Source organism: Hippoglossus hippoglossus, chromosome 19, assembly GCF_009819705.1.
Source record: "Hippoglossus hippoglossus isolate fHipHip1 chromosome 19, fHipHip1.pri, whole genome shotgun sequence".
In the NCBI taxonomy this organism is placed as follows: domain Eukaryota; kingdom Metazoa; phylum Chordata; class Actinopteri; order Pleuronectiformes; family Pleuronectidae; genus Hippoglossus; species Hippoglossus hippoglossus.
The window spans coordinates 5,167,972-5,188,020 of record NC_047169.1 but is presented as its reverse complement, the minus strand read 5'-3'; the positions used below and the strand labels follow the sequence as shown (position 1 = coordinate 5,188,020).

The 20,049-nt window shown below is 42.9% G+C and overlaps 1 protein-coding gene across 2 annotated transcripts in view; it reads right to left on the bottom strand.

The window, feature by feature from the left end:
• The window catches only part of LOC117752746 (double C2-like domain-containing protein alpha), a 37,529-nt gene that overhangs the window by 6,527 nt on the left and 10,953 nt on the right, over positions 1-20,049 (bottom strand). Inside the window, exons 1-7 of one of the 2 annotated variants that reach the window (XM_034570349.1) lie at positions 15,238-15,514; positions 10,534-10,892; positions 9,479-9,558; positions 8,658-8,732; positions 8,357-8,466; positions 5,283-5,409; positions 2,764-2,823 (exon numbers count right to left, since the gene is read on the bottom strand). In XM_034570349.1, coding sequence (XP_034426240.1) covers positions 2,764-2,823; positions 5,283-5,409; positions 8,357-8,466; positions 8,658-8,732; positions 9,479-9,558; positions 10,534-10,892; positions 15,238-15,269 — 843 coding nt within the window. In that variant the 5' untranslated portion in view covers positions 15,270-15,514. Of the gene's footprint in view, positions 1-2,763; positions 2,824-5,282; positions 5,410-8,356; positions 8,467-8,657; positions 8,733-9,478; positions 9,559-10,533; positions 10,893-15,237; positions 15,515-20,049 lie in introns of those variants that run through there. The other variant, XM_034570350.1, reaches the window with a different exon arrangement.

Below are 20,049 nucleotides of genomic sequence, written 5' to 3'. Positions count from 1 at the left end.
GAGTATTTGATTGTGTTGGGAGCATTTGGTTGTAGAGTGAGTATTTGATCACTGAGAACACAACAGCGTGGTCGCTCCTGTCTTGGACGAAAAAGTGAAGCGCCGGCCTTTAAGTCATATTAATGCACTTCGTGGCTTCTGGCCTCCTGAGTGTTTTCCATGGACAACATCAAACTGTTCCCACAGCATTTGACAACAAGCGGAACAACAGAGCAGATTCAAAGTGACAGATGAAAGAAAGCGAGGAACCGGCAGCAGAGGGTGAGGAAGGGGAAGACGATGTTCTCGCAGCACCGTGACTCACCCTCATGGCCCACGGCACCGATGCATGTATGTTATTTATAGGGAAAAAAACACACGTTTGCTATTTCAGGACTTTCATCACTGCAGGTGCATGATTTTTCGACGGAGTTATCCGTCTTGTATCACGACAGAAAAGGGAAAAGGCTCAGTTTCATTGCCTGTAATGTCACTTCAATATAAAAAGGAGCTCCATCACTCCCGTACTTTTGATTTTCCACTAAATGCCTGTGCTCTCCTTCAGATCTCTCCATCTCTCATTAAGTCTTATCTTCAGGCAAAAGGTGGATGCAGCCAAGGCAATCAATATGCCACACGCCTCACACGCTCCTCCATCCCCGTTTCTAATTGTCTCAACAGCCTGCCCCTCTTCCTTTTCTCATTTCTCTCTTTCTTTCTCTTTCTCCTTTTCTCAGATTTTCTTTGGGAATCATCCCTTCTGCCAGCAGACAGCTCCCCATCTGTCATCGATGGCTAGGAGACTTAAACTACTCGCAATTAGTGGAGACAATTTGTACCAGGTATCTGGTAATAAAACCGCTCTGACCTTCACGGATCGATAGAGAGCGACTCTTTATGGGGGGGTTGGAAATAAACAGGCATAAGTGTGGAGCCAGCCACACACACACAGCTACACACTCACACAGTGACGGATGAATGGGAACAAGAGGAATTCGTAGGTGGGTTCGCGAAGCAAGAGAAAAGGCAGGATTATACCACAGACGCATGAAACGGTCTTGAATATGGTGAGAGACGCAGAAGAAGCTGTTTTAAATCATCTGTGTCTGAAGAAAGTGAAAAACTGAGATTGTATTAATCATCGCTGCACACAAGAGGATTACAGAGAATCCGCTCTCCTGACGATAGCAGGGGAATTGATGATTTGAGGCCAAAGGATCCTGTAGTTTAAGGGGTTTACAGACGTAATCTTAACGTGACTGACTGAATCAGAGCTTCCTGCGTCAGGTGGACAGAAGAAAATGAGGACAAACCTGTGGAAATGTGCAAAACATTACACAAACGAGCACAACCGGCCGCTGACGCCAGCACGCCGCCGCCGCCATGTTTGTCTTTATTCTCAGGTCTCATGTGAGTTTCTGTGAGCTTTAAAGTCTCAGAAATCGTGACTCAGAAATCTTTAGTCTAAACAGCAAGTGTGTGGTCCTGCGTATCAATTGGATCATCGAGTGTGTGCGTTCTCTCCATTAGAATATTAAATCTCTTCTTATGTCTGTGGTCTCCATCATTTTTAAAGTCCGTTAAGATTTGAAAATCCTCAAGTGTGCAGCCGGCATCGAGGTCCAGACGACCGGGTTCTCATTCTGTTAGTAGGAATCATATCCACTTAGAAATTCAATGCATTGTAATAATCGCCCTTCAAAACAAAATGTCACACATTCTCTTGCTAATGGTCACAAACGGAACTTATTGACTTTACCTCTGTTACTCAGAGGTGAAGGGTAACTGGGTAAAATTACTCTAGTACTGCGACGTAATACTTTTACCTCACACTGTTTCAAAGTTTTACTCCGCTACATTATTACTAGAATGTTCTTACTGCACTGGAATGTTTTTACTTCTCTTTTTTAAGGTTTCTGACTAGTCTCCTCTAGATTGGATGTTTTTTCCCTTCAGATTAAATCGACAATCATTATAAATAAGAGTTTAAATTTGCTCCATCTCAACAGATGCATCAGGCAGTCGTTAGTGTTCATTCATTTCCCTGTGATACAAAATCAAACTTAATTATCCAGTTTAACTACAGGTTGATTTGAGACGTGTTGCACTTAATTAACCAACAACAGTAAATGAATGCTGGTTGGATTACGTGACTCAAATGAGTCGAATAATTGATTTTCACGTCTCCTGGAAGTAATGGAAAATAAAAGATGCAGGTTTTAAATGATGTTGTTGAGTATTTTTTAACTTCTGATTATTGTTTTTTGAAACTTTCTTTAACATTGCGTTTTTTTAAGTCCTCCTTAAACAGAGCAAAACAGCAAATCACTTGACAAAAGACGAAAATGACAAATCAATGATGATGTAAGATGTTGTGGATTCATTTGACTAAATGAGTCTCTCAATCTTAAATGACACCAGTGCCATTGCACTAGGACGCAGTTGTTGAATCTTGAATGAATCTTGAATTTATAACAAGCATCATCATCAGTTAAATTGTAAAACCAGTGGTGCAGATGATAGTAAAATGAAAAATGATGAACACACAGAGAGTAGAATGAAAATTACTATTAACCTGAGAAAACGAATGTTTTTATTCTCTCGCTTTAACGATGAGACTTGACATCGTGTGTGTGCTCGATGAGAACTGATCTTTATCTTTATCTTGTCGTCATTTAGAAATGTTGACTAATCCGTCTTTAAACCTGGTTGTTGATGGACAGTACGAGGACAGACAGACAGAGGGAGGGTCATGTGGACCAGAACAGATGAAGCAGTGTTCACCTCTCTCAGGTAACAGGAGATTCCTCTCAGGGCTGAGCTCATCGCGGTCGGTGACGGCAGCTGAAGAAGAAGAGAAAGAGATAAACAATAAGGGATATGACTGACACAGAAGCTGTACATGCAGTTCAGAGGAGGAAACGATGAAGGGGAACGGAGCGAGGGAGAGGCCACTTTGAAAATTACCGGCCTGACACATCGTCTGGTTCGCAGGGTGACAGAGTGGCTTTAGCGTTTGATCGCAGAGTGGCCACTGGCCCCGGAGGGCCAATTTAATACCAACAGCCCTTTCCGACTCATAAAGAACAAAACCCCGGCACCTCCCGCCTCTTCTCACACACATGCCCCCCACCCTCCTCCACTTTTATTTTTTAATCCATTTGTTTCTCATCTTTCTCACTTGCTGTCTCTCTATTGATGCTCCAGCGCCCCCCCCCCCCCCTCTCCTCTCCTCACCTTTGGTTCCTCTGGTGTCTCTGTACCCTTCTCCCATGGGTGACCTGGTTGACATTAAGCCGCCACAAAGAGCTATTTGTTGCTTATGAGAATAGATATAATACTCTGTCCTCTGTTTACCTTACATTTGTAATTCTGGAGGCTGTAATCATCGCCTCGACGCCTGTCCTATGTTTAATTTTGGTTCTCACCTCCTCCGAGGAGAGTTTTCATCTGCTTTTGTTTGTTTGTCTGTTTGTCAACAGGATTACTCAAAAACTACCAGACAGAAACCACAGAACTCAGTGGAAGGATGTGGTATAGGTCAGGGAGGAACCCATTAAATTCTGGTGCGGATACAGATTTTCTGACATTTCCCTTGATTCCTCAAAGATGATGAAAGAAATCTGGCATGTTCCGGGGATTGATATTTATAAGCGTGTGCAATCTGGTACAGCTTGATTGAATTTAAAGGGACTGTTGGGCCCTGGTGGAGCTGAGCCCTCAACTGAGTGACATTCTGGTGTTTTCGACTGCGTTTGTTTGATTGTTTGCAGGATTATGCAAAATATCCTCCATGAGATTTGGTGGAGGGGTTCGGCCATGACCCGTCCAGAAAGAATCCGTTACATTTTGATGCAGATCCAGATCAAGGGGCCGACCCGGGATTATTTATTTTTCACATCACTGATGATGTGTTCAGGTGCATCGGGAGATGTGTGCGAAGACTTACAAACATGGTGTTTTTCAACATTTCCATTTACTTTTAAAAGAATAATTCATGGGTCTTGTTGGAAAAACAGGCTGATGATGCTGTTTAGGGGACTGATATTTATGAGTGAGTGCAATTTGGTGAAGATCCAAAAATCCAGATCTAGTGAATTTAAATGTGGTTTCATAATGGGACATAATGACAGTTATGAGAAATCGTATTCAGACAATATCCTCTTTCCTGTCTCGACATGATGTTGCTGTAAAGTGAGGCCCATAAGGACATTTTCTTCCTCTCCAGGTTTGGTGTGTAAGAACGGGCCTGACCTCAACCACGAACATAAACTTGAATTTCAACAGCGACTGTGAGCCTGGCTTCATCACCCAGCAACAATCACTAATGCTCTTGAGACTAATCCCTGCAGCCAGAACCTTAAAATCTTGAGGAGTGAAGCAGGTGGTTAAGAAGTCACTTGGGTGATCCCACGTAATTTATCTCTAGTGCTACTATCGTCCTACATTCATATATTATCTATACCGCCTATCGTATGAGGGTTGCAGGGGGGGCTGGGGCCAATCCCAGCTGACATTGGGTGAGGTACAGATCCAAGTACAGCCTGGACAGGTCGCCAGGGTATCAGGTCTCCAATTAACCTAACCCATGGCGGCATGTCTTTGGACTATGGGAGGAAGACGGAGTACCCGGAGAAAACCCCCACACACAGGAGAAGAACATGCAAATTCCACACACAAAGGCCCCTGGCTGAACCGGGATTCAAACCGAGACCCTTCTTGTTCGGAGGGGACACTGATAACCCCTGCAAAGCACTTGGTTTAAAAGTAAAAGGTAAGAGAGTTGTTTTTTTACAGCACTAATAAAGACATCTGCTGTATCCTTCCTGTGCCCACGCTTGTTTTTATGCAGCAGGATAATCATTCTATTTATGGTCTATTTATTAAATTGTGGATCTTGAGAGAGTTGAAGCACTTGGGGACATTTTCTTCTAGCTGAGAAGCATCAGCACCTTTTCTAATGATTCTTCAGATTGTACATAGGATTTTTATAAATTATGAGTCCCAGGTGTGTGGTCGTCATTGGAGTAGATTGGTACGTCTACGAAATATTGACATTTCAACACCTCCCCGATGGCACACTAACAATTTCCTCTCCTGCCTTTTCCCCTCGTATCTTTGTTTCTACTTGAAAGGATTGTGTGGAGTGTGTGAGTCAGACACGCTTAATATATTGACTATTACTTTACCCTACAGTCATTTATCTCCCTCATGCACATTCATTTTCATCTGTCCCTCCTTTTATCCTTTCTTTCCAGTCCTTCTTCTCCCTGCCCACCCTCCCACCCCTGGCTTCTTCTCACAGGAGGTGGGTGCTCCAGACAGATGTTGAAGTGTTTGGTCTGGTCAGGCTTCACGCGGCGTAGGGCCACCCGCGACTCCCCGATGAACTCATTATGCGTGAGCTTGTCTTCGTCGCACACGGACACCCTGCGAGTGAGAGGATATAATAAGGAAGGGAGCGAGAGACGGAGAGAAGGAGGGAGGGGACACATGAATAAAAACAAATGAGAGAAGCTGAGTCATGTGGCATAGTTAGAAAATTCAAAGTGGAGAGCCGAGGTGTGCGAGAGAGGTGGTCATACAAAATCACATTTTATGACTCATTTTAATTATATGTTATGTTCCACTTGTTTGTTTGTTTGTCTATTAGTTAACAGGATTATGCAAAAAACTCATGAAACCTGATCTGTTGATGGATCTTGATGAAAATCAGACACATTTTGGGAGCGGATATCTATAAGTGTGTAAAATTTGGTGCAAATCCAAATAAAAATCTGGATGTAGTAAATTTAAATGTGGTTTCTAAAATGTTAAATACATGGGCCTTGGCAAAGGTATATGCCCTTTGATGTTATATGATATATTATACTATGATGTGTCTTGTACTGTAAAAGCACTTTGAGTGATCGATAAAACTGGAAAAGTGCCGTATAAACACAGTCCAATTACAAAATCACATTTTATGACTCATCTAATTAGTCTGATTGTTGTGGGAACATTACAGTAAGTAAACAGAAACATGACATGAACTAAAGAGCACACAGCCTGAGAAATCACCCACGTATAAGTCAAGCATCTGTATACAAACATCCTACGACTAATTAGCATTCCCCTTCCTGTGGGAATTCAAATAGTGTGAAAGTGGATCTACAAGGTGAAGTCAATTACAGGCCTGGTAAACTTTTCCTCTGGCCACAGTATCACCCTCAACAGATAAGTGGGCGGGAGCCGCAGAGCCGAGTGCAGGAGGGAGGGAAGCTGCATGTTTGAAATCAAAAGCTTCCGAGCAAAGGATTGGAGTGACGTGGGTGAGAGGTAGAGATAAAGACGTCAGGATTTATGTAAATCTGTGTGTGAGTGTGTGAGTGTGTGTGTGTGTGTGTGTGAGAGAGGAGTCATTATTGTGTGCTAATGTTTCTATAGGCAGAGCTGAAGCGTCAATATGCTACAGGCTAACTGGAATCCACTGTAATTGCTTTTTTCATGTCTTTTATGTAAATGTGAGTGCAAAACATGAAATGAGAGAAAAATGAAGAGTGCAGCGTGTCAGGGGAGGAAAACACAGATATGAACAAGCTGCCTCTTCATTTTCTGTTTTGTTCAACTTTTTAACTGAATTCATAACCGACAGAATGACATCTCTCACTCTTCAGTTTCAGTAAGAAAACATTGCATAAATGTGAAAGGTGGAAGGGACCAGTTGCCTGTGGACACTGGATGTGGCTGGACATCCCCAGGGGTCATTTTTATAGTCTGGTAGCTTATCAGGCAACAGGAGACCTGAACTCGTCAGAATAGAGTGGCAGCGAAAATAGGAAAGACAGAACATTGGAGAAAGAAAAAGCCCAGAAACCAGGAGGTAAATAAGATGAGAGGAGAGAAGAATAAAGAGAGATGAAGTCAGTCAGCGCTGAGAGGAGAACGATGGTTAAAGGATGTATGGATAAAGGACATCTGTGATTAAAAGGCTTGAGTCTGGGGTAATGAGTAAGAGTACGATAGGTCAAAGACACCAGTTACAAGCTATATGAATGTGATAAACACATTTTACTGTCACCATGACAACTCAAAAAGATTTCCTAATGTCCGTAGAGCAGTGTGATAATTCAAATCCACACAGGCTGTCACTTAAATGTCAGTGTCGGACACGTGAATAAAAATGAATGGATAATGAAAGAGTCGATTCAAAGGCTTTACTACTCCCGCAAGACAAGTGCATGAAACCTCACAGTGAAGGATAACTGTGAAATAATGAATAAAAAGAAAAGTGAGATGTGATCAAAATAAACATAATCCAGATATATAACTCTATAAAAAGACATTAAAAACGAAAACTAAATATTGTAAAATCGTGACTTCCTGTCAAAATAAGGGAATATAAATATGTAATTGCAACTTTTCTGGATAGGTACTTCTAAGATCTGTATTTTTTTTACCAATTTCCTTTTCATAAACTCGAAATAAAAGGAGAAAACAGGTGGCAGTTTATTGCCTGTTGCTGGTTTGAAGTAAAAACAATAGCAGCATAAAAAGTTATTTTCTTTCTCTTGTGGTGGCTTTGCAGTCACCAGCCAGCTGTTGGATTTCTTTCTCTACTGGTATTGCTGAAATTCAAATGCAAGTCTGTAAATAAACCTTTTTACTTGTGACAGATGGTTGAAATACAATAAACTGCTTTAAAGATTTATGTGGCCGCATTCAATCCCTGTTCAAAATAACTTCGTAGTGGATTTCTAACGTTGGACCAACTTTGCACTGGACAACTTCAACATGTTTAAATGTCTCCATAGGTCAAACTTTCTGTCTCCTGATGTTTAAACAACTCTGCTGAATTAAGTGTCAGAGGCCAGTGGTCGGGGCAGTTTCTCTAATTTCCCCCGAGAGATCAACAGTCAATCCTGTTTAAATCCCTGCCGCACGTGTGCTTTGGCAAAGTTTTAGTCACAGGCAGAGACAAATCACAGCTTTCGTCACCTCTGGAGGGGGTCATTGAAATTAAAAACAACCCGTGGTGCTCAGTCTGCCCTCAATCTGTCACTGCAACTTGGGGAGAGAGAGGACAGCATGGAGACAGACAGACAGAGAGAAAGAAAGAAAACAGAAAAAGGTTTAGAAGAAGTGATGGGAGATCTTTTCAGATCCTGGTGGACAGGATTAAAGCGAGGACAGGGGAGGAACGGCAGTGAGTTGGATCAATGGATGAGCAGAGATAGCAGGAGAGAGGGAACTTAGTGAGAGGATAAAGGCCCGGAGAAGGAGAAGAAAACCACCGTGCGATTGAGATAGATGATAAGAAAGCCTTTGTAAGCAGGAGTTGGCTTTGTGATGGGAAAGAAAGACGAGAGAGGCCAGAAATAGAGAAAAAAGCCTTTACCGGAGTGTTTTGCGGTACATGTCCTCCTCCGTGATTCCACAGTAGGTGAGCGTCTCGTTCCACACAGGGTTCAGCATGTTGCGGACGGTCTTGGTTTTCAGTTTATTGGCCTGTACGTCACAGCAGAGACGAGAGGAAAAAAATGATATAACAATGAGGCTTGTCTGAGAGCTGCAAACAGCAAGACGCCTCAACAGGAAAACAGGTTCTTACTGCCTTACAAGGTCATTTTGCTTTGTGTATATTTTCTATGGTCTTTTTCTTTCTAACAAAAACAATGTTCTGATGATAAATATCCGACCTTGCAAGCTCCGGGCAGAAGATGCAGCTTGACGTATGGATCTGCCAAACCGTTGAAATCCATCGGTTTCAGACCCTAATAGGAAAAAACAGAGAAGATGTAAGATGTCTAAAGAAGAGTACAAAGATCTCATAACCTGTTCACAATTTAAAACATAAAAAATGAAAAACTAGGTCTAATAAGATAACGTGCTTATAAGGACAAGAGTAAGATGGTGACATTCCCCAGGTACGATCTTTGCCATGATTACTGCAGCCATAAGCAATTTAAACACTATGGGTTTAAGGATTTAATGCAATCCATCATCTATATGTTGAGATATTTCAATTCGGACCAAATTAGTGGGTCAACCAACAGACAGACATTCTACCATCCGTAGAGGTTGTGATATGAGCATTGCAAAAAAAAAACAGGCATGCAATAAAAAAAAAAAAGATTACAGGGATCTTTGTGTCACAGATCAGACAAACAAAGACACAAAGATAAAAAAGGCAAAGAGGTAACGCTGTCTGATCTACTGAGCGGCAACACCGCTTTCATAGTGCGGCCATACAAGCCAGTAGCCAGTCAGATTTACCTTTAGCCTGAGTTTACCATCAAGTTCGACCTGTATCGTTGACTACAAGGCCAAAACAGTTGATGACGCTAAGGTGGACAACTGAAGTTATGTCCCTAACATAACTTTAATTGCACAAAAGACCTTCAAAACGTACAAGGGACATTCACCATCTTGTCCTATATTCTAAAACAATGATAACTTGTTTTCAGGTCTGACTTGCTACAGGTCAAACTCTGGTGGAGTTTTTGGAGGACATGTTTACCTTTGCTCTCAGGACTGTGCAGTGTAAGGAGCTGGTGGCTCGCTCGTACAGGAGATCAAACTCCAAAGTCCCCAGGGCGGCTGGGAGGCAGGTCACAAAAAAGTTAAACAAGGTCACTTTAGACTTGATGTTATTGCCTGGAATAAACATATAGAATGGTGGCAGGGGAAAAAACAACCAACACTCAATATACTCAATGTATAAAACTCTTTTTAGAAAGTTTATCGGAATAGTTTCACAATGTGAGAAATATGCTTATTTGCTTTCTTACTGAGAGTGGGAGGGAAAGCCGGAAACAGGTTGACTGGCCAACACTGGGATTTATTCTACTGATAAAGCAAAGAATATGCTCTATAATGTTTTTAAATCCCTCAAATTGTTCTCAAAATGTCAACTTTTACAAGCTTCTCCTTTGTAAAACAACAAACAGGAAAATTATCTTTATCTTAGCTTTAGTATTAGCCTTAGCTTCTTGAAACAAGCTACTCCTGAGAAAGCATTAGCAGGCATTTAAGCCATCAAAGTCATTCGTCATAAGCTAAACCATACACCATGTATGAAGATGGATGACATGACAACTCCCCGAAAGTGAAGCCAAAGTGTCTTAATTGCCACCTGGTGGCTGGCGGCAGTATAGGTCATAAACCCTGCCTTCCCGTGTTAGTTGATTGGACATGGAACAAACTAAAATGTCTGACTTTGGTTTTAATTAGTTATCTGATGTTATAAAAATGGGTTGAAACGTCATGACTGGTCGACTGCTCGAGCTCGTGTATCGGCAGGACCTGAATACCTCGGCTCTATACCCCGATCACTATTGTGCAAGATGGCATCATTTGTATATGGGATATTTTGGCTTCATTTCTGGATAGTGGGAAGAAATTAAGATGGGAAAAACAACGAGAAACCCTTAATTTGTTTCAAAATGTTGTCATAATAACTATAATTAATTCTGTTCTGAAGCATCCAAAGCTTTTTCTCCCAAACTCCCACCAGTGTTGAAGTTATTTCCTTTTTTCATCAGTGGAACCAGGTCAATTCTTTCAGGTACTCACTGTTATCATCACTGTCACAGCTGTCAATCTCGATGGAGGTGTCCATGCTGCTCATGGCTGATAGCGAGCCCCCTCCGCCCGCCATCCCCGGTAAAAAAGGGGACAACAGGCCGCTGCTCCCACCACCTCCTCCCCCGCCGACAGCCCCTCCACCTTGACCTGCGCTGCCAGGGCTGAGAGAGGCGGGAGCCGGCAGCTGATTCGGCGAAATCGGCTCAGAGAAGGAGGAAGTGGGCGAGAGGCGAGGGAAGTAAGCAGAGATTTGCCGGATGGGCCGGATGGGGCCCGGGCAGACGTCGATGGCCATGTGCTCCTGGATGGTGATGCCTAAACGTTTTCCTTTTCGCACAGTCATAGGGCTGGAGGAGAAGAGAACGGAGAGGGCGGGGGGGGGGATAGGAGGGAGAGGTAGAAAGTGACATTTCCTTTCAGAAATTTAAATTTTTAAAATGCATTCAGCCGAAGAGCGAAGACATTGATCCACAGATATGAGCTGCAGCTGTTTCCAATTATTCTTCGGCGAAAACAAATGACACAAGGTAAGCTCGGCAAGATGGATGGAAATAAATGGGATATTTTCCTGCTTCTGGTCATCTCGAGCCATTTGCTGCATTTTTATCTCTTCCCTAACTCTCCTGTCCTTTTCCATTTCATAATAAAAACTTCTCTTAGCTTCTCCCTTTTATCTTAAATTGTTCCGGCGCTGAAAATTCCTTCTACATGAGATGAACTCTTCTCTAAAACCAAAGACATTACTCAGATGACAAGGACAAAATACAGGAGAGGATGTGAACACATTAACATTTCAAAAGAATACATCTGAGCGCATCAGGGAGGATAACAGATCATGGACAATAGGGGTCTCCCGCGAATCCTAATCATCCTCGATGAAATTGCAGAGTGTGAGTCAGCGAGGAAGCACGTGTTCCCTGAAGTGCTTGACAATCCCCCATAGACCGACAGGTAATTATGGGATGAAGTCTAGAGGGTGGATCGCTCTTCACTGTGCTCAGATGGGGAGAAGAGTCCTGATGATTATATAAAGTTGTGGTTGCAGGGTGTGCAGTTGACCACCAGGCTGATGTGTCTGCTCTCTTCCCAAAATAAACAAGAGGGGGGTGGATTACAAGTACCTCGCCGCTTTTGTTGTCTAAAGACCGCCGGCCTTGAGGGGGCGTCGCGCTCGCCATACTGAACAAATCCCCCCAGACTACCTTCTGCAATCTCCGCATTAATCGATCCAAATGAGAGGCGAATATCAGCACTTCCTCTGTGTTGTCTGGCAGTCGATCGTCTGTGAAGTTCGGAAAAGGTTTTTAGGAGGATTTAGGAAACGGATAAGATCAGTGGTCAAATCGAGCAGTGGCTTAAGGGGCTGAAAGTAAAACCCCCAAAAAGAAGTGAGAGTTTTAATTTATTGATGATGACCTTTTATATTCATTAGAGGAAAGAATGATCTCAAACCTGCATCAATATTAAAAGAACTGTTTAAAATACGCTTTCTCGATGAGAGTCAGATGAGAAGGTTGAGTCGTATCACTGTAATGATACAGCCAGCGGCCGCTTAGCTTGGCTAGCTAGTCCGTCTCAATTCAAATTTAACAGCACCGCCAGAGATCTTTATTAACAAAGTCTGGTACATAACCTGCTGCAAAACCCCGACCTGTCGTTTCTCGTGTTTTTCTTACGACACATCGACACAGCTGTTAAATTAAAGAGCTGTCGAATCTCGTTGTCTCTCAAAGTTGACATCTTTGTCGACGACTTCTCTGCGCATTTGTATTCTTGTCTTGTTTTTTATTTCGAAGTAATCAACACATCACACTCGGGGTCACTCTGACATTTCCCAGACATTTTACTGGGAGGCTGGAAGGAAAAGTTCGGCAAAATGTCCCAAGGAACTGACTCAGACATTTGCATTCTCACATACATACGATTTCAGCTGATTTACTTTTGGACAAAGCCAATGCTCGCTAGCTGTCTACTCCTGATTCCACTCTGCAGCTACATAAGCTAAGCATCTGCAGGCTGTAGTTTAATATTATAAATACCGACATGAGAGTGTTTTCAATCTTCAATCAAACTCTCGAGAGCAGAGGGAATATGTACACACAGAAATAGAAAATTGTTGGTCCAACTTTTAAAAAAAAAACTTATTTGAAATAAGTTTGGACAAATTAAAATGAACAAGTAATATTGACACAATTCAAGTTGAATTGAAGTTAAACGAAATTAGTTTTTTCAATTGTTTTACAGTTGGTGAATCATTTGCTTTGTACAGTGTATGTATCCTCTCCTTTAATATTGATAAGTGGGTCTGTGTGAGGAATCAAAACCAGTCAATTATTATCTGACCCTTCAGTCTAAAGGTTTTCAACCCTTTAGATCAATATGACTAATGGTGGAGTGGGGCTCTGACATTGTTGGCTGTTGACCTTCAGCGGGCAGCGAGGGTCATTTGTCATGTTTTTTTCCAGTGTCTCCGCTGTGAACAGTTGGTGATGCACACCGCAGCTCGTCCAGCTTTTCGTTTGGCAGGAGATGAAACAAACCTCAGAAACACACTGCAGCGCACCCATCTGCAAACTTCGTCAACTCCTTTGAAACTGCTTTGACAGAATTCTGGCTTCCGGAGTGCGAAGTGATGGACGTTGGAAGCCGCGGCGGTAATTTGCCTTTCCAAAACCATCAGCAGCCATTTTGGTGCATCTAAGGACCACAACGCCACAATTAACTTGACTTCTGAGGCAAAGAAGAACTGGTCAGACTTCAACAGTGTTAAATTAAGTATCGCAGAGATAAACTCAGTCTCTTGCACACACCAGGACACGATTCTGTGCTCCTTGTTAACACCTGCAGCTCTTCAAATAAGAGGTGAATTAATGTAGAGAGGAGATGAATCAGTTTTTATCATAACTATCATTTCAGTCGGAAATCATCTTGAGTTAAAAGGGGAGATTTCAAAACAATGAGAAGGTGAAAACAAGTTAATGAATCTCGCTGTCATGATGATGATTATGATTGAATTGATTGAAAGTTCAATTAGCATGGATGAGTAGATAGTAATGATCGTCTGTGGTCATTTATAATCCCTCAAAGCACACACACACACACACACACACACGCACACAAATATAACAACACAGGCACACGTACATACAGATGCACTTCCGTCAGATCATTAATTCATCTCTCCACACAGACACACACTGTGCAGGCTCGCGAGCGGCTGTCTGTTGATATAACGTGCGCAGTCAGTCGCCTCCCAGTCCTGGCAGATGTGGCCGTGAGCCTCTGGCTGCACCGGGCACAAGCAGCAGCGGCAGCAGCAGCAGCGGCAGCAGCAGCAGCGGCGGCAGCACACGTTCGACCGGGAGGCCTGGTGGCTCGCAGCCTGCGGGGAGGCAGAAGCTCACGGGGAGCGGATGATTGATTGTCTCATGCTGCCAGCTGGAATATCTCTCTCATCTCCTCTTTTTTATCATCCTCTTTTGTTGCTGAGGGGTGTGGCGGTGCACCCTCAACAATAATAAGATTTCGCCCTCGCACTTAGCAGCAGGTTTGTATGCGTTAACGCTCACATACATACATACATGACCGTGAGCCTCTGAGCACATGGCTGAGCTACTCTGCATAATTCCCATAAGCTACAAACCTAAAGGTCCAACTTGTCCTCGGCAGCTATGCACAGCAGCCCCCCCGGGCCGTTTGTTATGCAACCATGTACAGTACAGTGTATCATGCGTGGCCCCTCTCTTATTTGTGAGGTTACATAGGTTTCCAGTGGGAGGAGAGTGAAGCTGCCAGGAGCGAGCAGTCAGGAACATCTTTGTGCCTCCTCGTCTTCCTCTTTTAGCGCCTTCACTTTACATTAGAGTCATATCACAGGCATGGGGGCTTGCTCCCTCAACCCCCCCACTAACTCTGCATACCCATCTACACCTTTTCTCCTCCTCCCCCCTCCCCCTCTTTATCTCTCTCATTATCTCAGTCTCTCACAGGCACCATTCTTCCACCTGTAGGTATGCAAGTGTCTTTCTCTCCGTCTCTCCTCTCTCTCTCGCTCTCACTCCCTCGACTGGTTTTCTTCTTCTCTTGTGTCCTACATACAATGGGCCCCTGCAGCGGGCTCCCTTCACCTTTAAATAGCAAGCTGCACGGCCGACGGGCAGACGCTGTAGAGCACAGAGCCGCAAACTGTAGCCACTCATTAGGGCTTGATAGTCAGCATATCACAAACCACAGTGACAGTGAGCCCCTGTCAATTAGAGTCAAGTTATTTTCAGACTGACAAGGATGAGTAAACTTCAGTCAGTGTGTGTGTGTGTGTGAGTGTGTGTGTGTGTTGAAAAAGTGAAGGATCAGGTGAAAGAGCACAAACACAGGCGGCCACATGTTGCACCTGTGTGAGAATGATGCAGGATCGCATCTGTCCGTCTGGTTTTTACTGCATTAGTTTTCTTCTGTCGTGCGGCGTTAACAAGAAACACACACACACACACACACACACATGCATGAACCTAACACACAGACAGGTGAAGTGAGGATGTGATGACAGAGACTGAGGGCGTGAAGAAGAACGAAGGGAAACATATTTAAAGAAAAAAGGTGGAAGCATAAAAGTGAATTCTATGCAGGGAAATGACGGAGAGAAAAATACATAAATATAACGTTAAGACAATAGGAATCAAAATGTTGACTTACCTCAGTGATAACGCGAGTGTGAAACTCCTCATAAAAAAAGAGGGGATCCCAGCGCGGAGAGGAGAGGGAGACTAACAGGTGGTGAAGAGAGGAGCAGAGAGTAAAGAGAGAGAGGGAGAGACGAGGAGAGAGAGAGAGGGGGGAGACTGGGAGTGAGCCAACTCTACATGTGGCATTAAAAACGAAATGCACGAATAGTTCAAGTTGAGATGAAAACGGGGAGCGGAGAGAGGGGAGAGAGGAGAGCGGCGAGCTGGAGGAGGAAGAGGAGGAGAGTGGGAGGGGAGAGGAAGACAGAGGAAAGGAGAGAGAGGGAGAGGGAGAGAGAGAGAGAGAGAGAGAGAGAGAGAGAGGCAGCGAGGAGTTATTCCTTGACAGTCTGTTGTGCATGTGACTGTTTCGCCTCACTCCTTCCTGCATCTCCCCCCACCACCATCACCACACACACACACACACACACACACACACACACACACACACACACACACACACACACACACACACATGTTTTTGACACTGAGGAGCATGTTGTATTGATTTAAAACAGCTTTAAAAGATAAAGAGGATGATACGTTTTTTCTTTATGTCAACAATCTCCAATAAACAAAATTATTATGTATTTCTTAATCTTACCAAAAACACATATTGTCTGACACCAAAATAAAATCCAATATTTAAATTTGGTTAATTCAAAAGGAAAAACAAACTGGTTGTTTGCATCTGGCTTCACTGACTAATGAGCCGCGACAAAATATGTAACACAGCAGCAGTAGCCAATTAGACTATTTAAATGCTGTGACTACGAAGCTAAAAATGGCTTCAGTAACACCAAAGTTTGACTTGGAATAACAGACAGATTTTCCCTTCTGGCCAATTGGTTTTAGAGCTCTTGTCGAAAATCTACTTGCAAAAATCCTAATCAAATCATTTCTCCCCGACTTTAAGGAGGAGCTTCTGTAGCCTAAGTGCAAAAATGATTTATTGTCTGGAGTTTTTGTGAAGTTCTGCCGGCATTGCGAGGTCGCCAGGTTTGGTGACACCACGTCTGAGCACGGACCAAACGGACTTCATCCAGGAAACCGACCTGTTGCTTTGACAAGTGCAAAAAAGGTGCTGGAAAGAAGGTTTAACTGTTGTTCGTCAAAAAACAGTATAAACCTTTCTAGTATCTCTAAGAATTATGGCCGTTTTATACAAACCCTCACCACACAGCAAGGAGTGTGCCCCCTACAGGTAGCAAAGTGGAGTTCATGCTAAGCTACGCCAGCAGTATCCCTTGCTAAAATGTCTCTACATGTTAAAGTATTCCGAGCGTGTTAAATGCCTCATTGTTATTCTAATACTCACTTAAATCTGAAGTTATAACCTTGACATTCAGTGGTTTATCTCCACGAGTCCCCCACGATGTGACAAGGTCAGATCAATTATATCTCCGTAATGTCGCCGACACACACGAACAAAGAGCATCTCCACTTAAGAGGTAAAATATGTGGCTTCCAATTACATCTCTCCAATCTTTCCATCCATCCATCCAACAAACTCAAACAGTGGGTTTAAACATTGTGTTACTGTGTGCAACTGTCTCTATCGCTCTCTCTCACTCACTCACACAAACACACACTCATACACACACACACACACACACACACACACTCACACACTCACACACACACACACACACACACACACACACACACACACACACAATCTCTTCAGTCTAACTTCAGTCTCCATATAATTAGGCTAATGATTCCTGAGTCAGTGATAGACAAGGGGAACATGCTATTTCCCCCCTTGCGTCTATTGAAAGGACAAAATTGGCGTTCTCGCTGTCTCTCTGTCTCTTGTTACGTGACTTGTCCCTCGTCTTTTTTTTTGTTTCTCTCTTTCAATTTCAAGTCCACACTCTCTGAAACCGTGTCCATCAAAGACGGAGAAGAAAACTGTCACACGGCTCAGGCTCTTTGAATAGACTCGCTGCTGCTTTTTTTGTGTTATCTTCAAAAATTGCTTGACGTCTTTGTTCTGTGTGGTTCTTCATATCTTTACCCTCCCTTATCTCAAGCCTCCTCTCCACTTCTCTCTCCCTCTCTCTCTGTCACACGCATGTGCACATACACACTCACACCCTCATGTATGTTCTGGTTCCATTAAATTGATGCCATGGCACAGACATGCATGAATGCATTAACACGGGAATATAATGCACCATGCCTCCAGAGAAGGATGACTCTCCCACTCCTTCATGTACACACACACACACACACACACACACACACACACACACACACACACACAAACACACTGCAATTTAGAGTCACCACTCTGCCAGCTCTGTCCAAAGACTCTTCAATCCTCGTATCACCTTTTATGTTCCTGCTCATATCGCGACTCTGCTGCCTCCTGTTTATGAGAACTGAAAATCTCCTCATTATAAATGCATAGCCGTTACATGCTTGCTCAACACCAATTATGTCGGGGATGGGTGCCGGTGCTTCAGCGAAAACAGCTGACCACAATGTCCACAACGGCTCAGAGAAGAACCAATGACATCAGTCACCCAGTCGCCCCTTGTTATACACAGAGGAACAAACTGTCAGGAACGAAAAAAGAAATTGACTTGAATTGAATGAACTGAAATATGTCAGATGATTTTATATTCAGTTTAATTAATTGTACTTGTATATGTGGGTTAAGGACCCTGCATATATATTCATATATTAAGGCAGTGACACATTATCAATATTTCTATTTCTGTCAGTGTGTCAGGATCATTTTCAATCACAATCTCTTCCGTAAAATGTTCTTAAAAAACAACGATGCAGGCAATGAAACCCGTGCAGAACGACAAGGAGCAGCGAGACAGTGATGCAATAACATCCATTATTCAGGGTTGTCACACAAAACTGTACGAAGCAACAGAACCAAATGAGCAATGCTGTTTACAAACGCATTCTGCAAATAGTAAACTAGATACTGTATCTTTTGCATAATTTGGATTAAAACTTTCAAACTAGTTTCTGTGGCTGCAAATCTCAAATTTTATACTTTAGTTATTGCAGCTTTTAAATGTTGATTCAAAACCTACAGTATTTCTTTTCTTAAACCCCTTCCCCTTGAGAAACCACATTTAAATTCACTAGATCCTGATTTTCACTAACTCATAATTAGTCTCCAAAACATGCCAGATTTTTTTTTCATCAAGATCCATAAATTATTCTTTGAGAAAACGAGAACAATGCTGATAAACACCCAGTCATCTCGCAACGTCAAAGAATAAGAACAAAACATTGAACAGGCTCTTTCCTGACACATACCTCGTCCTTCCACCAAGTTTCTTGGTTTGGAGCAGATGAAACGTCCTTGGTGGAGGTATATGTTTAATAAAGAAGACATGTATAGACACACTCTTTTCACATGGCCGACACACATTGAACATTTCCATACAGGGGACAAACTGGCAACTGCATCTCCTCTGATAATGAGAAAATATTAAACAGAGTTGAGCAGAACAGAAGAAAAGATTTGAGAACTCAAGGTTTCCTCTCCTTTCAGCTGTGTAATCACAAGGTCGCCGTGTGCTGATTGGAAAGAGGCCTCGAGCTTCTCTTGTTCCTCTGCGACGCATGGGCCCCGACACACTCGTATTATATCTCTGTTGGCTTTTCAAAATTCTCAGACGTCACAGACAAATCCAGCTTATGCGTTGTGAGAATGTGAATGAATATAGCACTTCCTCTTACGCACAGGATGCCAGTTGAGCAGGTGGACCTTCAGGACGCATTTTGCGGAAACGCTGCTAAAAGAATGTGGCCTTAAGCGGCGCGGACCACCTGCACATGTCGTCCGATCAAATCACTGAATTTAACTGGTGTCCACTTCTGATCTCATCCCCCAAAACCAATGTTAATAAAGCCGGGAAAGAACAAGGTCATTGAGATGAGCTATGCTGATGCATTGCATGATTTGCTGGCCTATAAATGTGTGTGAAGGAAAATCTAAGAGCATGTTTATTTTTTCCGAATGAAAAACCAGAGGCTGAAAGCAACTTTGAAATCAGAAATAAATCAGCTGTTTAGATGCCAAGCGAGAGGATGTGAGAAGAGGAAGCTTGTAGAACTAGATTGACACTCAGTAGAGCACGTACATCCTAAAAATACAATCATGCTGCAGAAACCTTTTTTAAATCAATATCCATGAATTATTCCTGGGTGAGAAAGTGGAAAAAACGTCATATCTTGCAATGTTTAAGGAAGTGAGAACAAACTCCTGGAGCCGCCACCTGATCCGGATCCACACCAACATTGAATGGGTTCCACTCGGACTTGTTCCACTTCCTTCCAGGTTTTGTGATAATCTGTTTATTTGTTTTTCGATGATCTCGCTTACAAACAAACCAACCAACCAACAAACACATGGAGACATAAGCTCCCTGGTGGACGTATAATAAAGCAGTTGAAAAAGGGTGGGTCAGTGAAGTTGACCTTTGACCTTTGGGATATGAATTGTCATAACATCATATTTTCTCCTAGTTGACATTTTTGTTAAAATTTTAATTCAGTTTATGAATTCTTGATCACAGTGACCTTTGACCTTTCACCACAAATCCTAATCAGTTCGTCCATGTGAAATTTCTTTCCAGATTAGATCATAGAAATTCTACGACAGTTGTTCCTGATATGTTCGCGCTCACGAGACCATTCTGACAGACATTAGGTTTCACAGTGACTTTAACCTTTGGCCTTTGATCATCAAAGTCTAATCAGCTCCTCCGCGATTCGTGGTGGACATTTGCTCCGGGCGTTTCCGAGA